At 55.7% G+C, this 13,317-nt stretch overlaps 2 protein-coding genes across 2 annotated transcripts in view; one reads left to right on the top strand and one right to left on the bottom strand.

Annotated features, from left to right (window-relative positions):
- Positions 1–2,519: 2,519 nt before the first annotated feature.
- Positions 2,520–6,989, bottom strand: HES2 (hes family bHLH transcription factor 2). Its single transcript, XM_053576747.1, has 4 exons — positions 6,866–6,989; positions 6,684–6,779; positions 6,283–6,382; positions 2,520–6,204 (listed from the first exon to the last, which is right to left on the bottom strand). Exons 1-4 carry the CDS (start codon positions 6,908–6,910, stop codon positions 5,948–5,950), a joined length of 498 nt encoding a protein of 165 aa, XP_053432722.1. The 5' UTR covers positions 6,911–6,989; the 3' UTR covers positions 2,520–5,947.
- A 5,758-nt stretch (positions 6,990–12,747) lies between these two features.
- The window catches only part of ESPN (espin), a 30,922-nt gene continuing 30,352 nt past the window's right edge, over positions 12,748–13,317 (top strand). The window contains exon 1 of the mRNA XM_053575485.1: positions 12,748–13,041. Within this exon, the coding sequence (XP_053431460.1) occupies positions 12,748–13,041 (294 nt within the window). The remainder of the gene's footprint in view (positions 13,042–13,317) is intronic.

Genomic DNA, 13,317 nt, shown 5'->3' on the forward strand with positions numbered 1-13,317 from the left:
TTTTTGAGACAGAGTCTCACTATGTTGCCCTTGGTAGAGTGTCATGGCGTCACAGCTCACAACAACCTCTAACTCATGGGCTTAAGCGCTTCTCTTGCCTCAGCCTCCCAAGTAGTTGGGACTACGGGCACCCACCACAACTCTCGGCTATTTTTTTGTTGTAGCTGTCACTGTTGTTTAGCAGGCCCAGGCCGGGTTCAAATCTCCAGCCTCAATGTATGTAGCTGGCACTCTAACCACTGAGCTACAGGTGCTGAGCCTGTTTGTTTGCTTTTTTGAGACAGAGTCTCGCTTTGTCACTCTGGGTAGAACATGTCCTCAGTAGAGTGTCGTGGCGTCACAGCTCACAGCAACCTCAAACTCTTGGGCTCAAGGGATCCTCTTGCCTCAGCCTCTCAAGTAGCTGGGACTAAAGGTGCCCGCCATCATGCCCAGCTATTTTTTTTTTTTTTTTGGAGATAGAGTCTCATTTTGTTGCCCTCAGTAGCATGCCATGGCGTCATAACTCACAGCAACTTCAAACTTTGGGACTTAAATGATTCTCTTGCCTCAGCCTCCCAAGTAGCTGGGACTACAGGCGCCTGCCACAAAGCCCAGCTATTTTTAAAGACAGGGTCCTGCTCTTGCTCAGGCTGCTCTAGAACTCCTGAGCTCAAGTAATCCACCTGCCTCGGCCTCCCAGAGTGCTAGGATTACAGGAATGAAGAATCCTATATCATGGCTCAGCGCCAGAGCTTAGTGGTTAGGGCACTGGCCACATACACCAGGGCTGGCGGGTTTGAACCCGGCCAGGGCCTGCTAAATGACAATGACAACAACAACAACAAAAAATAGCCAGGCATCGTGGCAGGTGCCCGTCGTCCCAGCTATTTGGGAGGCTGAGGCAAGAGAATCGCTTAAGCCCATTGAGTTTGAGGTTGCTGTGAGCTGTGACGCCATGACACTCTACCACGGGCAACATAGTGGACTCTGTCTCAAAACAAACAAACTATATCCTTGAAAAATATACACATAACATAAAATTTACTATCTTAACCATTTTTAAGCATTAAGCATTCGTGCTGTTGTGCAATTATCATACTCATCCATCTCCAGAACTTCTTTCCTTGCGAAACTGAAACTCTGTACCCATTAAACACTAACTCACCATGCTCCCTTCCCCCAGCCCCTGGCACCTCTGTTCTCAGATATGGCGTCTTTGCTAAAGCAGATTAATCTGCAGCCACTGACTCAGGGACAGGGAACAAGAGCCTCTGGAGGTGGTACCTGGAAGTCTGTTTCACAAGCTTCCTGGTACGGGACAAGACACAAAACAAAACAAAACATTGCCACAAATGATTAAACGTTTGTGTAAATGTATTGATTGCAGTCTGTTAATGCTATGGGGACAGACCTAGAGTCCATTCTGGGCAGAGGAGGATGAAAAAGATTTAAAGAGAGAGAGACCAAAAGGACGGGACATGCGTCTGTAAGCATCACTGGTTTGACCTTTTTCATTGTAAATATTCATTTTCATAATAATTTCATATTTATTTCATTAATAATTTTAGTTTTCCTACAGAAGGCCTCACAATGTAGTCCCCACAAAACCTAGATCTGCTTCTGATGTTCGAGTTCAAAATAGTTCTTCGGTAAAATCACTTTGTTCTGTGCTCCCTGAGGTTTATTAAAAATCCCAATTTACCCCACAGCAAGATGGGTGGCACTCAGGCCCACCCTCCATGACAGAACTAGCGGTGGGCACATATTCAGCTTGGAATCCCTCCGTCCTGCTCCTGGGACCAGCCAGCGGGCCCTGCTCCCTGCTGCCCCACAGTGGACTTCAGGTGACAAGACATCACATGTGTGGGGCTCGTCCTTTGCTCTCATTCTCAGGCTCCTGAAACCATTATTCAAGTTTTATTAGAGCTGTTTACAGCGCCTGGGGCTTTGCCAGGGCCTCAGAAAACCCCAGTGAAACTGATTACTCACTGAGAACCCTCAGCGGGTGGCTGCCTTCTCTCCCACACCACATGTCCAGGCAGCTCTCTAAAGGGCGTCCCCAGCCACCTAGGTGTGCAGAAACACACACAACACGGGCACTCACACACTCAGCCCCCGGAGACACAACCACATTCACAGGGAACTCAGACAAGAGCTAAAACCAGAGGAGGTGGGGTGCAGTGGCTCACGCCCATAATCACAGTACTGAGGGAGGCCAGGAGTTTGGGACCAGCCTGAACAAACATAGTGAGACCTCTGTCTCCATAAAAAATGTAAGAATTATCCAGGTATGCTGGCACATGCCTGTAGTACCAGCTGCTCCAGAGGGTGAGGCAGGAGGATCACCTGAGCCCAGTGAGCTCTGATGACACCACTGCACTCCTGCCTGGACAGTAGAGAACTTGTCTCCAAAAAACCCCCAAAGACAGTAATGTCACAGGCAACAATGCCATTGACTGGGTTAGTTCTTCCCTAGAACAGCATTAGCAACCCGGAATGCTCTGTAAAAATCAGGCGTATTTTGCTTTACTGTATTTTGCTTTATTGTACATCACACACAGCGCATTTTTTACAAATTGAACCTTTGTGGAACCCCAGGGTTAAACAGCTTTATCGGCACAATTTTCCCAGCAGCGTGTGCTCACTTTGTATCTCTGTGTCACATTTTGGCAATCCTTGAACTATTTCAATCTTTTTCATTATTCTTGTATCTGTCATGGGAATGGTTCTTCCAGACAGTCCCTGCAGGCTCCGGGAGTGGTGTGGGGGAAACTCTCCAGCAGGAGTCTGAGGTCACAGGTGGGGCACAGCAATTTGTAAATGCTGATGAGAGAGTCCTCCTTGACAGTCCACTCTGTCCTCATTCTCATGGAAAGAAGACGTGACTTCTCCTAACTACCTGGTCCAGAAAAACAGGTCGGCACCTGTCCCAGTGCCCCATCTCCTCAAAGATAGGTTCCCCAACAGCCAGCTCTCCAGGTTTCCTTGAGCCATGGAATCATTTCACCCATGAGTTTTCTTTATTTGTTTTGTTTTGGGTTTTTTTTTAGGGGGGGGAACAGGGTCTCACTTTGCCATAGTTGTTAGAGTGCCATGGTGTCAGAGCTCAAAGCAACCTCAAACTCCTGGGTTCAAGTGATTCTCTGGCCTCAGCCTCCCAAGTAGCTGGGACTACAGGCACCTGCCACAGTACCTGGCTATGTTAGATACAGGATCTTACTCTTTCTCAGGCTAGTCTTCAACTGCTGAGCTCAATCAATGCACCCATCTTGGCCTCCCAGAATGCTAGGATTACAGGTGTTAGCCACTGCTCCTGCCCCTGTTTGTTTTTGAGACATAGTCTTGCTCTGTCACCCCAGATAGATTGTAGTGGCATCATCATACATGTATAAGTAGCTTGACACAACCTTAAACTTCAAGCAATTCTCCTACCTCAGCCTCTCCAGTAGCTACCACATCTGGCTTATTTTTCTATTTTTAGTAGAGATGAGTTCTTACTCTTACTCAGGCTGATCTTGACCTTCTGAGCTCAAGGGATCTTCCTGCCTAGGCCTCCCAGAGTGCTGGGATTGCAGGCCTGAAACACCATGTCTGACCTCACCTACTAGTTTTATGAGAGAGAGACATGGGAGCCTTTTCTTCAGCTGGGATATAACCAGACAGGCAGATTCAAAAATGGAATCATCTCAAAATAAGCATTTGAAGAACTGGCCATTGGGCAAGGTGTAGGACTTGTTAAGGGTCATAAAATGTCCCTGATTGAAGCAGCCTCCTTCCTACTAAAGCCTACTGCCCTGTGCTCACCTTTGGCCATCAGACAGGACTCTGGGGACACCTGAGGAGCGTCCAGGAGGAGGTGCCCACAGGCACCTTGTGGAAGAGGATGTTTTTGGTGTCCGAATTTCACAAGCCCAGCTTGGGCACCAAACGAGAACTTCTGGGCAGCTCTTGCATATTCCTGCTGAGAAACTCTGGCTTCTTACCTGGGGTGCAGAACCTCAACTGCCTGGGCATGCCCTGGCTCCCTGCCAGGACCTGGCTGGCCTCCTGACTCAGCTTCCCCAGAGTACTGGCTCTGTGAGTCACTGGCCTATCCACTCTGTCACTTGACTGGGGCCAGATCAACACAAGTCACCCACACTCAGAAGCCAGAAGTGGCAGGCCTGGCTGAAAAGAGGCCAGGGTCCCTGGTTGGTTGGCTTGTAGCATTTAAACCTACACTGAGAGTTCTTATTTATGGAGCCAAGGAGCGTGTCCTGTGCATGCCTCATTTAGGGTTCCAGGTACAAGGAGGGACCTGGGAGTCATGGGTGGGCTTGGGCTATGGGTTATCTCACTCTCTATTTAACCCTTGCGGTCCAACAAGGCAGTGGCAGCAAGCACTGACTCCCAGGAACAGGCAAAATAAGAAAGAACTGTCCTCCCTCCTCTCCGGACCCTCCCCAACATTTGTCCCTGAGGAGTAAATATGTAAGCAAAAGACAGATGGTCCCAAGTTCAGTACTGTGTGGTTGAATCACACCCCCTGCCCATTAGTCCACCATGTTCATTCAGCGCCCACTATGCATCCAGTGCCTTGGGGACATAGAAGCACCCTCAGGAGCCCACAGTCCAGCCAGCTAGGCCCTGAAAAATGGGAAGAGAGCACAGCCTTACTGGGGGCCTCACCCTGACATTTTCACATTAAATGTTTCAATAATGCCCAGAGCTTCCTCCATATCCTGCCTCGCAACCAGACCCAAGGTCATGGCTTGTGTGGTGCAGTCTGATTTAGTGCTCATCCCCTCCTCCCAACAGTTCTGTCTTCTTGCCTCTATAGTTGAGTCCCTAGCACAGGGTCCTCTGGGAGCTGTGAGAAGAATTCCCCCTGTGCACTCTCAGCAAACCTGGTGAAATGCTAGGAGTGTGCCTAACCGTGGGCTGCAGGGGCTCCTGCCTTCTTAGGCACTCACTACCTGGATTAGCAGGCCCCACCCCAGGCCTCCCGGCTTCTGAGAAAGAAGTCTTAAGAACAAGTTGCTCCCAGTAGACAGTCCTGAGGAGCAACAGGGAGTAGTTTGCAAGAGAAAATAAGGAAAGGTGTTTCTGATACCTTAACCTGCTGCTGTTCTTTCAGTCCCTGCCGTGCAGTGGGATGGCCCCTGCTCACCCCACACTGGCACTGTCTCTGTGCTGGGTCAGACTCTCCAAAGCCAGACGCATTCTTGAGGCCACAGGGCAGCTTCATTCTTGCCCCACAACTTCCCCACACTGCAAGAGCACCTGCCCAGGTGTGTAATACACAGGTGTTAAGTCAATGCTTGAGAAACAAATCCTTTCCAAGACCACCTAAGGAAGCCCTCCTGCCGGGCAGCACAGATCTCTGGATGTACACTGCCTCTATGACTGGAAGCCTTGGGCAGGAGAGGCTGTGAGTGGTAGTGTTGGCTCCCAAGCCCATGTGTCCCTTTGCCCTGCTCTGGTCCTCCGCAGAGCCTTGGGAGTGACCAAAGCCCCTCCAACCGTTGCTGCTGTGTGCCCATAGGTGCTGAAGCCCATCTGGACAGAAATAGGCCTGGGCAGGGCTGGGAGGGCACCTGCACCTGGCCCAGGTGAGCTCCTGGCTCAGGCCTTGGTGTGGTGCCAGCACTGGGCAGGTGTGTCGGGACCCAGACCTTGGTTGTTGGCCCAGTTCCAGAACCATCTCCACCAGCTTGGTCAGGGGGCTCCTCATCTTACAGGCACTTGACCTTCTCCTCTGGCCAGACATCACCAAGCTGGGGGTGAAACAGGGCCACTCCCCTTATTTCCTGGAGCTGAGCCCCTGCAGCTATCAGTCTGCCACCTTGGTCACAAACATCCGGGATCCGGCGGGGATGTGGGTATTGGACTCATCCCTGGTGGGAACAGCAGCCACCAAGAGCTTCAGCCTGCCCAGCGCTCCAGCTCCCTCATAATCAGCAGCGTCCGTGGACCAGCAAGGAGGCTACCACGGCCGCCAGAGGCTCGAGCAGCACAGAGGTGCAGGCGGTGAGGGCGCAGGTGGGGGTGCCGGTGGCCAGGCAGCCGAGGGCGGGCCCCGGGAGTCCCCTGCGCTGTCGGAGGTGGCGCCGGCCACTCGCCGTCGGAGGTGCTCCAGCAGGCGTGCGCTCACCGCGGGCTCCAGGACCTGGCAGGCGGGCAGCACGCAAGCCAGGCGCGCCACACAGGCACTGTAGCCGTCGCGGTAGCTGTCGGAGGGCGCTGCGGACAGAGAGCGGCATGAAGCGCGTGTGGGGTGCCTGGTGCAGGGAGAGGGCCGGGCGGGGCGGGCTCACTCACCAGGCGATGCCGCAGGGCAGGAAGACCTAGGCAGCTCCTGCAGGAAGCGCACGGTCATTTCCAGGATGTCAGCCTTCTCCAGTTTCGAGCAGCGGGAGTTCTGCGGCCGGCCACGAGAGAGGGGGACAGAGGCCGACAAACAAGACAGGTCTCTGGCAGGCTGCTCTGAGCACTGCGCTCTGGCCCGGAGCTGGGTGACCCCGCACGGTGGCCTGAGGTGGGGCGGCTCCTCGACGGGCGCCACACCTGCGCTCGCCCCGGGCACAGCTCCTGACTACAGCGCGCCCTCCCAGCTTCCTCCGCAGCCACGTTGCCCGCCGCCCTTCCCTGCTGTGAGCCCCCGGACCCCCGAGAGCCCTGCTCCGTGGTACTGAGCTGGGAGTTAGCCCCCGGGCACTCACCTCCCTGCCCAGCAGCGGCAGGATGAGCCCCCTGAGCTGGCTGAGGCTCTCGTTGATGCGCGCACGGCGTCGCTTTTCCAGCAACGGCTTCAGGCTCTGCGGGAAGCGGGGGCACAGGTAGCGGTCAGGCTGTCCCGGTTCCCGCCAGCTCAGCACCCCATCTCCCAGTCCCGGGCTCCTACCTTGCGCAGCTCTGCAGCGTCCCGCGCTCGGCGAGGCAGCCCCATGATCGGTGGGAAAGCGGCGGCAGCACCTGCGAGCCCGCACGGTGGGAGTCCGAGGCCCGGAGCGAGGACCGTAGGAGGCTCGAGCTGGTGCCACAGGAGTGCGCGCCGCCCCAGCAGCCCGGCTTTAAGCGAGCGGCGCCGCCCGCCCCGCCCCGCGGAGTCGGGCCGCCCGCTAGTCCCACCTCCCGCCTTTGTTCTTGCGCTGGGTGGAGGGGCGACGGCGGCGCCCCCCGGGATCCAGTTCCTAGCCTTCGTGTCCCATCTGCGGCTGGGCAGAGGGCCCCAGGCGCTCCCTGAGCACTCGGGGGCGGGGTGGGCGCCATCAGGGACCATCGCTGCCCGACTCACAGCGACGAGGGCAGAGGGCAGGAGGAACGCGTGGGGCCAGGCCTTGCCTGACTCGAGTCACCCTTGTTCATTCCCCACTCTCCGGCTCCGCCCTGGACACAGGCAGGGGACCCAGCAGGCGCCCGACTGACGAGGCCGGAGCTCCCACCAGGGTTAATAGAGGGACGGACTCGCACTACCAGCTGCTACGTCGACTGCAGGGCTGACCTAGACCAGGAAACCTAGGCCCAGACAGAGGTCGCGGCTTGCTCTGGCCCTCAGCTTAAGGACGCCATAGAATCCCGAGGCGGCTCGCCAAGTAGGGATCGTCTGATTACCTTACTTTCTATTTTGAAGTGGGAAACTGAATCCCAGTAAAAAAGCTGGGGCAACCCAAGGGCCTTCGGAGCTCATTTTCATTTCAACCAGTTGGGTCTCCAAGTTCTCACCCGCAGGCAGGTCAGAGGTCACGTGACTGGGTGCGGCGCTCCCCTGCGGCCCTCCAGGTCCGCCTCCACCGCGTGGCCGTTGCCGCAGCAAACTGGCTGGCGTCCCCCGCCCATCTGCTCTGGGCTCCCCTCCCCCGAACGGGGGCAACGGCCACTCCTGCAGACCACACCGCGAACTGCCTGGCAGACCGTCGAGCGGAGCACCGGCGGGTCCACGGAGCCAGGCCACCAGGAGGGCCAGGGAGGCAGGGCCATGGCGGGCTCTGTCCAGAGTGCTGAACGGACACCCCACCTGCACCACCCGATGCCCTAATCTCACCTCCCAGCTGCCCTGTCCTCACCACCTCCAAGTCACCCTCCCGGAGAGCTCCTCGGCAGGGCCTAGGAAGACCTGCGTTCCTGTCTGTCAGGGAGCTGGAATCAGTGGGCCAGGGGAGCTCGTGCCACCCTTAACCTGTCACATGCAAAAGACTCCTGGTCTCCATATATGGAATACTTGCTGTGTGCCAAGCTCAAGGCCAAGAGCTTTATGGTCCTCACCACTATTAACCCTCATAGCAGTCCTAATAAGTAAGAATAAATTATTCCGCATATTTGGCCCAGCAGAGCATGGGGGTACCTGAGCCCCTGTCGCTCTCCTGTGGTTGAGTACCTATGGCCCAGCCTCCTCCAAGGTCATTAGTTGTTTTTTTTCTGTTGTTGTTGTTTCTTTTTCTTTTTTTTAATATTCATCATTCATTTATGTGCTGTAAAATTTGTAACACAGTATTAGTTTAATAGGACTTTTTCTTTTTTTCTTTCTTTCTTTTTCTTTTTTTTGCCCTTGGTAGAGTAGCATCACAGCTCACAGCAACCTCAAATTCTTGGCTTAAACCATTCTCATGCCTCAGTCTTTCAAGTGGCTGGGACTACAGGCACCCACCACAACATCCAGTTATTTTAGAGACAAAGTCTCACTCTGGTTAAGGCTGGTCTTGAACTCGTGAGCTCAGGCAGTCCACCCCCCCTCAGCCTCCCAGAGTGCTAGGTTACAGGCGTGAGCCACTGCGCCCAGCTTGTTTTTCTTTTGAGACAGAGTCTCACTCTGTTGCTCCAGGCTAGAGTGCCTTGGCATCAGCCAGCCCACAGCAGCCTCAAACTCCCCAGCTCAAGCGATCCTCCTGCCTCAGTGTCCCGAGTAGCCAGGACTAGAGGTGTCTACCAAGATGCCTGGCTAATTTTTTTTTTATTTTTGATAGAGACAGGCTTTCACTTATACTCAGGCTGGTTATGAACTCCTAAGCTCAAGCTATCCTTCCACCTCCACCTCCCAGAAAGCTAGGATTACAGGCATGAGCCACCAGCACTTGGACAATTAATGTTCTTTTTTTTTTGAGACAGCGTTTCATTATGTTGCCCTTAGTAGAGTGCTGTGGCATCACAGCTCACAGAAACCTCAACTCTTGGGCTCAAGCGATTCTCTTGCCTCAGTCTACTGAGTAGCTGGGACTATAGGCACCCATCACAACACTCAGCTATTTTTTGGTTACAGTTGCCATTGTTTTTCAGCAGGCCTGCTCTGGGCTCAAACTGGCCAGCCTAGGTGTATGTGGCTGGCACCCTACTCAATGAGCTATGGGCCAATTAATATTCTTTAGGTAGCCAATTAATATTCTTCTAGGTAGTCAATTAATATTCTTTTTTTTTTTTTTTTGGTAGAGACAGAGTCTCACTCTACTGCCCTCGATAGAGTGCCGTGGTGTCACACGGCTCACAGCAACCTCCAGCTCTTGGGCTTACATGATTCTCTTGCCTCAGCCTCCTGAGCAGCTGGGACTACAGGCGCCTGCCACAACGTCCGGCTATTTTTTTGTTGCAATTTGGCCGGGGCTGGGTTTGAACCCGCCACCCTCGGTATATGGGGCCGGCGCCCTACTCACTGAGCCACAGGCGCCGCCCGTCAATTAATATTCTTTAAGAGCTCAAAAAAGGGTGGCGCCCATAGCTCAGTCAGTAGGGCGCTGGCCACATGCACCAGGGCTGGTGAGTTCGAACCTAGCCCTGGTCTGCTAAAAACAAAAAAATAGCCAGGACAACAAAGTGAGACTCTGTCTCAAAAAAAAAAAAGGGCTCAAAAAAGGACTTTGTGGATCCTCTCCACCACCACCACCTCTCGAACCCTGGCCCAGGCCATGCAGACTGGCTAACTCAGTTCTGTATCACAAGCCTACCCTGCACAATCTGCATCCTTGCAGAGAGACTCTGATACTAGCTCCTGGGAGGAAGGGGTAGGATAGCGAAGCTTCTCCTAGAATCTCCCCCTCCAGGCCTGTAGATCACCACTGAAGACTGAAGGGTAGGGGGGCATACTCCCTTTTCAATGTCAGTTACCACCAATTACCTTCTTCCTCCACTCTCCCATTGCTGTAAAAGACTTTAGCCAAGTAACCCACAGTTCCCTCAACCAAAGATTCTGGGGTTTTACCGGCCACTTGGAAGAAGGAATTGTCGAGAATCAAGGGAAATTAGATAAGACAGCTGGGTGTGTGAGTGTTGGTGCAGGCTTTGGGGGGAGCTGATGCCTCCAAGGCACAGTGGGGAAACACTCCACCCCTGGTCTCAGCCTTGGGAAGTGTATTGCCCTTGGGTGGGGAAGAAGCCTGGGGTGAGCCCAGCAGAGGAGTGAAAGGAAGCCTTCCGGAGAGGGAACCCCTAAGCTGATATCTGGAAGTGGGAGACAGTGGAGGTGCTCTGGGCACAGGAAACCTCAACAGTAGAGGGAAAGTGAGCACGGCAGGGTCAGAGAGTGAGCTTTGCCATTTCCCATTTGTATCACCTCAAGATAATTTAAAAAACAGGGCGGTGCCTGTGGCTCAGTGAGTAGGGCACCGGCCCCATATACTGAAGGTGGTGGGTTCAAACCCCGGCCCCAGCCAAACTGCAACAAAAAATAGCTGGGCGTTGTGGTGGGCACCTGTGGTCCCAGCTACTCAGGAGGCTGAGGCAAGAGAATCGCCTAATCCCAGGATTTGAAGGTTGCTGTGAGCTGTGATGCCATCGCACTCTACCAAGGGTGACAAATGAAACTCTATCTCTTTAAAAAATAATAATAATGATTTAAAAACAAACAAAAACTCCCCATGCCTCATTTTCTTCAGCTGTAAAATAAGGATAGTAGTCGTACCTCTGACAGCATTCTCCAGGTGAAAGGTTGGCCCATGCCTGCAAAGAGCAGGGCCTGGGCTCTCTAGGGCTGCCAAGGAGGACTCAGTAGGCCTGGTGGACATGGGAGAGCTCACATAGAACACAGAGGCCTGGGAGTAAGGCTCTGGTTCCACGCCTGAGTTTGAGTCATGTTCTGAAAGGGTTCAGAGAGGTTAGTCAGCAGGATGGGCATTCACATCTGGTTTCTATGGAGATGTCACTGGCAGCAATGGAGGGTGCTTGAGGCACCTGCCTTGCCCACTGGGAGAACACCAGACAATCCATTTTAGCTCCTCCTCCAGGGAGTATCCCTGCCACTTGCTGGCTGCACGGTGCACCTGCCACTGGGTATGCTGGAGGAGGACAGCTCCAATGAGCAGCAAGCTAGTTGCTCTGGCCACCACCCATGGTGGCAGCAGCAAGGCTGCCAGGAAAAGACTCCTCCTTCCCTTTGTCTGCAAACCGATGGGCAGGGGTCTGAGATCCCTGTGGCCACAGGTCCCACCAAAAGCTGGGCAGATCTGGCTGTCTTGGAAGTCCCACCTGGCCACTTAAGACACAGTGGCTCAGGTTACTGGACACCTGGGAGTGCTGGAGGCCACCGGGCAGGGCGCCACCAGGTGGCAGTCCCGAGAACGGCATCCGAGGCAGCCCCAGAGACCACCACCGGGGAGCCCCCAGTTCCTGGAAAGGGCTTCATTCCACAACGTGTCCAGCGCAGACTGTGCAGGGCCAGGCAAGCGTCTGGGTGAAAGGTTCGTCCCGGGGCGAATCCGGGCTCTCACGAGGCTCCTGTGGGTTGGAGGGGTGGGGCACAGACTGTTTCAAGGTCGCCGGATGCACGCTGATGTGTTCCCGCAGTTCTGCAGCCCCCACCTTCTGGTAGTTCTTCCTCAGGTGCGGCCGGCCCTGCCTCCTCCAGCTCCCACGGTTAGTTTCGGCTGTGCGCGCAGGCGGATTTAGCCACAGGCGTTTGCCCCCAGCGCCCTCTGTCGCTTTCCTGCGCCCTTGCCGCGGGTCGTGACCGCCCCTGGAAGGCAGCCCCGGCACGCCTCCTCGTTGGCCCCAGTCCTCGCACCCTGCAGGGTCTTCTGCAGCTTGGCAGCCTCAGGCCCTCAAAGCGGTGGTCGCATCCCTCTCCCCTCGACAGCCCACTGGGGTCGGACTCCCCGACGGCTAGTTCTGAGCTTGCCGGATCGTCCGGGTCTTCTCCTCCCCCCGCTGCCTCCCTCCCCGAGCGCCTGGAGGGACCCTGCAGGGCACAGGGCCTGCACACTTCACACTGTCCCGGAGAGCCCAGAGCCCCTCAAAACACAGCCCTACCCGCCTCGAATAGACCTGCCCTGACCGCCCACTGCTTTACTCGCTAGCACCCCGTTTTCCTGTTCGGATAACGTTTTTCACCCTCCGGAATTGCGGCAATGGTTTGCCGGTTTGTGGCCCCCAGCGCCTGTAACAGCATAGAGTGGCCACTGCACGTGGATGAGTCCAGCTGTGCCCAGACGGCTCCTGAATTCGAATCCAGTTTTGCCGCCCTCTGGAGTCTCAATTTTTACGTGAGACAATGAGAAGTTCCTGGGCACACCTGCCCCTGTCACCTGAACGTCCCCGGCACAAGGCGGGGGTGAGCGGGGGACTCAGCCGAGGGGGCGGGGCGAGGGCGGGCCCGAGGCTTAAGCCGGCGCCCGCAAGTCCCAGCCTCAGAGCGCGGCGGAGCGAAGGACAGCGCCAAGCAGAGGCCGGGCCCGCAGCCGCTCCGCCTCCCGGGGTCGCAAAGCCCGGACCGCCGCGCCGCAGGATCCTCTGGGCCCCGACGACTCGCGCATGGCGTCCCCAGGGACACACTGAGTGCGGGGTCGCGGCACCGGGGGCGGCACCATGGCCCTGGAGCAGGCTCTGCAGGCGTCGCGACAGGGAGAACTGGACGTGCTGAGGTCCCTGCACGTCTCCGGCCTGCTGGGGCTTTCACTGCGCGACCCGCTGGACGCTCTGCCGGTGCACCATGCGGCCCGCGCCGGCAAGCTGCACTGTCTGCGTTTCCTGGTGGAGGAGGCGGGCCTGCCCTCAACCGCCCGCGCTCGCAACGGTGCCACGCCTGCCCACGACGCCGCCGCCACTGGCCACCTCACCTGCCTGCAGTGGCTGCTCTTGAAGGGCGGCTGCAGAGCGCAGGTGGGTACGCGTCACTCGTTGGGAGCCCTCCTTGGTGGTCCAGAGAGTGGGTGGGGTTGGGTTGGTCACCTCCTGGACCAGCTGAGCCCTGCACAGAGTTCCTTCCAGAGGGCTTTGGGTGAAGTGGGCTCCCTGGATTGACAGTACCTGGGCAGATGCCCTGGCAAGCCCTGGCTGTTGCTTGGAAGAGCTCCTGAGTGGAGGGGAACCAGAACGGAGTAGGACACAGCAGCTTGGCTCTTAGGGGAAAGGCAGAGCATTGATCTGCAGAGTCCT

Source organism: Nycticebus coucang, chromosome 22 (genome assembly GCF_027406575.1).
Source record: "Nycticebus coucang isolate mNycCou1 chromosome 22, mNycCou1.pri, whole genome shotgun sequence".
Taxonomy (NCBI): domain Eukaryota; kingdom Metazoa; phylum Chordata; class Mammalia; order Primates; family Lorisidae; genus Nycticebus; species Nycticebus coucang.

Excerpts from the sequence above, each read along its gene's own strand:
- HES2 (XM_053576747.1), bottom strand. The coding sequence starts at position 6,910 with ATGGGGCTGCCTCGCCGAGCGCGGGACGCTGCAGAGCTGCGCAAG. Across the intron at positions 6,780-6,865 it reads ACGCTGCAGAGCTGCGCAAG|AGCCTGAAGCCGTTGCTGGA; the intron begins GTAGGAGCCCGG and ends CGCTTCCCGCAG. Across the intron at positions 6,205-6,282 it reads CTGCCCTGCGGCATCGCCTG|CGCCCTCCGACAGCTACCGC; the intron begins GTGAGTGAGCCC and ends CTCTGTCCGCAG.